The sequence below is a fragment of the Parasteatoda tepidariorum genome, chromosome 6 (assembly GCF_982258835.1).
Source record: "Parasteatoda tepidariorum strain Cologne lab strain chromosome 6, Ptep-v5.0, whole genome shotgun sequence".
NCBI classification, from domain to species: Eukaryota; Metazoa; Arthropoda; class Arachnida; order Araneae; family Theridiidae; genus Parasteatoda; species Parasteatoda tepidariorum.
This window is the reverse complement of record NC_141760.1, coordinates 15,418,646-15,423,713: the sequence shown is the minus strand read 5'-3', so window position 1 is coordinate 15,423,713 and position 5,068 is coordinate 15,418,646. Positions and strand designations below refer to the sequence as shown.

The 5,068-nt window shown below is 36.9% G+C and overlaps 1 protein-coding gene across 1 annotated transcript; it reads right to left on the bottom strand.

Annotated features, from left to right (window-relative positions):
* Nucleotides 1-1,235: 1,235 nt before the first annotated feature.
* On the bottom strand, nt 1,236-4,739 carry LOC147807618 (uncharacterized). Its single transcript, XM_087166720.1, has 2 exons — nt 3,537-4,739; nt 1,236-3,338 (listed from the first exon to the last, which is right to left on the bottom strand). The coding sequence occupies exons 1-2, from the start codon at nt 4,737-4,739 to the stop codon at nt 1,236-1,238; spliced, it is 3,306 nt and encodes a 1,101-aa protein (XP_087022846.1).
* Between the last annotated feature and the right edge of the window lie 329 nt (nt 4,740-5,068).

The window sequence follows — 5,068 nt, the reverse complement described above, 5'->3', positions numbered from 1 at the left end:
ATATCGATAATACCATTTTTGGTGAAAATTTACTCTTCCGATTTAGAGGAAAACTTTGTAGATGAATTTTTACTATTTTCAAATTTGTATGAGCATAAATCTGCACAAGAAATGTTGAAGGCTCAAATTAAAGATAAACTTGTGAATACTTTTCCTAACGTTCACATTGCATTAAGAATATATTTGTCGATTCTTGGATCAAATGCAGAAGGAGAAAGATCTTTCTCCAGATTAAAATTTATAAAAAAATTATTTGCGTTCAACAATGAATCAAGATCGTTTGGCATCTCTCGCACTTATGTCTATTGAATACGACATTTTGCGTAGTTTGGAATTCGACAGCATAATACAAGATTTCGTTGAATCCAAAAATCGCAAAAAAGTAATATATTAGATCATAAGATTCTGCAAAATAATTTATTACCGAAAAATATTATATTTTTATTTGTATCTTCATAATTTTGTGCAAAATACACTTGTTTTTAAAGCTAAATTATTTTGGTCAATAAATTTTTTTCTCCCAAGTTTTTCGTAGGCCCCTGAATTTCGTAGGCCCTAGGCACGTGCCTAGTGTGCCTATAGGATAATCCGGCCGTGCCCCCTCCCCATCGTACAAAACCGTACATAACAGCAAATCCCCTCCCCCCCCTTCGGGATGTACGTACTTTTTGAACGGCCCCATACTGGATATTAATTGATTTCACAAAATATAAACTTGAATTGAAATTTTTAACAGTAAACAAGTTGAAAATAAGATAGCAGCAAATTATTTAGTTAATTAAACATGAAAACGATTTCAGACAGTTCAGCACAACTAATGACAACAAAACATAAAAACGACTCACCTCGTAAATTAATATAGCTAATAGCTATCGATAAATAACAATTTTGAACGTATCATCGTAATATCTTTGGGAGCTGGTCCCGAAAAGAAAATTATAACCATCTACAACACATCGAATTCGTATATAATTATATTGCTCCGTGACGAAAAACAAAGTAAAGGTAAAGGTTCGAAAATGAAACTTACTACTGCGCAGACTCAAACAAAAATTGTGCTGACATCTCTGAATTTGAATTAAACAAAATAAAATGATATATGATGAATTGATGCTGCTAGCGTTTAAAGTTACAATTAAGAAATAAAAAATACTATATTCAGATTGAAAATTAAATAGCAATGAATAATAAATTTTTTTAAACTAAACTTCCTGCCGGCCAAGGCGGTGGAGGAGTCAGTTCTTGGGTAATGGGCAGATTTTTGTAATGGGTCTGGTGAATTGTCCATTAGAAGTCTTGACTTCTACGACCCGAACCAGTCCGTCACTGCCAGGAAAAGTCCTTACTATTCGGGCTGAAGTCCATTTTAAAGGTGTGGAGATCGAGTCAGTTTTTAAGAGAACTAAGTCCCCAACGGCAACATTCGTTAATGTACCAGTCCACTTAGATTTAGTTTGTAGAGTTTGGAGATAATCTTTACTCCATTTGTTCCAAAATTGAGCACGAAGTTTTTGAATTAAAGACCATCTAGACTTGAGACACATGGATGGTGATGGGTCTCTCTCAGGCAATGAAAGAAGTGGAGCACCCACAATAAAATGTCCAGGGGTAAGAGCCTCTAGATCACTTATTTCTGAGGTTAAGGGACATAACGGTCGAGAATTGAGGCAAGCCTCAATTTGGCACAAGAGCGTAGCCAGTTCTTCGAAATTTAGTATAGCTGAGCCGCATACTTTTAGCAGATGTCTCTTGGTTGATTTAATATTAGACTCCCAGAGTCCGCCAAAATGAGGTGTTGCAGGAGGAATAAAGTGCCAAGAGATTTGAAGATTGCTGGAAAAATCTTGAACTGAATTGTCTCGAACAATTTTGTACAGAGACTTCAAATAGTTACTGGCTCCTTTAAAATTTGTGGCATTATCACTGTATACATCAGATGGCAACCCTCGTCTAGCAATAAATCGACGAAAGGATGCTAGGAAGGTTTCTGTTGACAAATCAGAGACAAGTTCCAAGTGGACAGCCTTCGTAGCAAAACAAATGAAAAGTGCAATGTACGACTTTAAGGTGACTTTAGATCTTGGTAAATTTGGTTTGGTTGAAATTGGACCTGCAAAGTCCAACCCAACACGTTGGAAAGGCTTAGATGGAATAACTCGATCACGAGGCAAATCGGCCATGAGCTGGCTTGAAGAAACAGCATTTACCTTTAAACAAGTTATACAGCCTCTGAGGATCTTTCTTACTGTGTTTCTCCCAGCTGGAAACCAAAATTTTTGCCGAATTAAAGATAAAATTACAGAAATGCCAGAATGTAACGAAAGCTTATGATAATATTCTATAATAAGCGTGACAAAATGATGACTTTTCGGCAAAAGAATAGGATGTTTAGCCGACAGTGGCAGATTTGAATTTTTGAGTCTCCCACCAATTCTTAAGACCTTGTCAGAATCTAGAAAAGGTGAAAGGGTTATTATTTTAGAGTTTCTTGGAACACAGCCTTTATTTTTGATTGACTTAATTTCAGCACTGAATTCCACCCTTTGAATTTCTTTAATAATTGCGATAAGAGCATTATCCAGTTCACAAACCTGAAGGCAACCGTTTATCCGATTTTCCGAATTTCTCGAGTTGAACACGAATCTTTTACACCAAGCAATCACTCTTATTAATTTGCTGAATGATGAATATTTTTGAGTTAACTCTTGCATCAAATTACTTTCAACTGCTGAGGCATGTATTAAAGTGTCAGGGTTGGAAGTGTGAACAGAGTTTGGTTTAACCTCTTCAGTGAATGCTGATTTTGCATTAGATAGCCACTCCGGGCCCTGCCACCAAAGTTCCAAGTCCATAAGCTTCTTTGGAAAAATTCCTCGAGTGGCGCAGTCGGCAGGATTGGTAATACCAGCCACATGGTTCCAGTCGCCAATATTAGTAAGTGATGTTATGGCTGCAACTCTATTTTTTACGAACTGATCCTTTAAAGAGTCTGATCGAATCCAACTCAGAACGATTTCTGAATCCGACCATAAGAACACTTGCTTCCAAAATTGATCTATCGAAATTTGAAGATTACTATACAATTTTGCTAGCAAATGAGCTGCACACAGTTCGAGGCGAGGTAGTGATACTGTTTTCAAAGGGGCGACCCTGGTTTTTGCTGCCACTATGTTCACTGAAGCTCTATTTTCGTTGTCCACTACTTTCAAATAAAAAACAGCTGAATATGCTTTGAGTGAGGCGTCGCAAAATCCGTGTAACTGGGCATCAATGATTATATTATTTATAGAGATCAGTCTTCTTTGAATTGCTATTTCCTTTAGAGCTTGTTTTTCAGCCTGGAAGGTTTTCCAGACACATAAGAGTTCTTCGGTTAAAGGTTCGTCCCAAGTTAATTTATTTTTCAATAGGCTTTGCATCAAAATTTTTAAGATGATTGTGGCAGGTGAAAGAAAGCCCAGGGGATCAAAAATCCTAGCTATGACAGAAAGCAGTTCTCTTTTTGATGTAACTATCTCTGGAAATGAAATGTTCACCTGAAAGGTATCTTGCTGTGTATTCCAATACAGTCCTAAGACCTTCTGACATTGATTTTCTTCTATAGTAACATTGTGCTGCTGTGAGAGAGAGTCTTTGGAAAGATCTGATAGAACCTCTGAACAGTTAGACGACCATTTTCTGAGATTGAAACCTCCTCGTTGCAAAAGAGATTTTAAGTTTGAAACTAGATTTTTGGCATTGGGGATGGAATCTGTACCTGATAACAGATCATCAACATAAAATTCTTCCTTTAGAACTCTTGAAGCATCAGGAAAGGCTTTCTCTTCGTCCTTAGCGAGTTGTTGAAGTGTTTTTACAGCAAGATAGGGAGCACAGGCTGTTCCATAGGTGACAGTTAATAATCTGTATATCTGGATTTCTTCTTCAGGTTTGAACCTCCAGAGTATTCGTTGGTAATCAGCATCCTCTTCATGAATACGAATTTGGCGAAACATTTTCTCGATGTCAGCAGTAAATGCAACTTTGAAAGTTCTAAATTTTAGTAATAGAGAAAATAATTCGGGCTGCAAACGAGGACCTGCATGCAATGCATTGTTGAGAGAATTCCCTGAAGAATCCTTAGCTGACGCATCGAAGACCACTCTTAGTTTGGTTGTGTTGCTGTCTTCTTTAATAACGAAATGATGAGGTAGATAAAATGTTGATTCCTTAATCAGTTCGTCGGAAGGAACTCTTTCCATATGACCTAATTGAAGATATTCCGACATGAAAGTTGTGTACTGATGTTCAAGTTCATTATTCTTACTTAGTTTTCTTTCAATGTAGTTGAATCTTTTACTTGCTTGAGTAGCTGAGTCACCAAATTCTATAGAATGTTTGAAAGGTATTCTCACAATATACCGTCCAGATGGATCTCTAGCAACCGTTTTTTCGTAAAATGCTTCACAATCTATATCATTCTTTGATTTCAGTTCAGCTTGAGGTAAAGATTCGAGCTCCCAGAATTTTGCCAACTGACAATCCAAAGATGAGGTAAGATGACAGTTCACAAAGGAGTTTTCCTTATTGGAGTTTGAGAACACTCTTCCTGATAATAGCCAGCCTAGATGAGAATTGAGTGCAGCTGGAGTACCTTTCTTCCCTAAAATTGGTTCTCCAATTAGCAAGTCAGCGTATAAGTCGGCTCCTAACAGAATGTCTATTGGACCAGTTGCATGAAATGTTGGATCTGCAAGCATTAGACCATGCAGGTGTGGCCAGTTGCATGAAGAAAATGTGAAGTTCGGTAAATCACTTGTTATGCAGTCTACAATTAAAGCTTTACAGCAAAAAATGTTCTCATTAAAATGTGGAGAAAAGACCAAAGATACTTCAGATAAAGAAGATTTTACTAGCGTATTATTAATTCCTGAAATCGAATGATTTGTAACAGTCTTTGATAATTGCAGTCTTTTAACACAGTTTTTGCTCACTAGAGATTTCTGACTGCCGTTGTCAATCAGCGCTCGGCAATTAACGAAATGCCCCTCAGCATTTTTAACCTTTATTAAAGCTGTTGATAATAAAG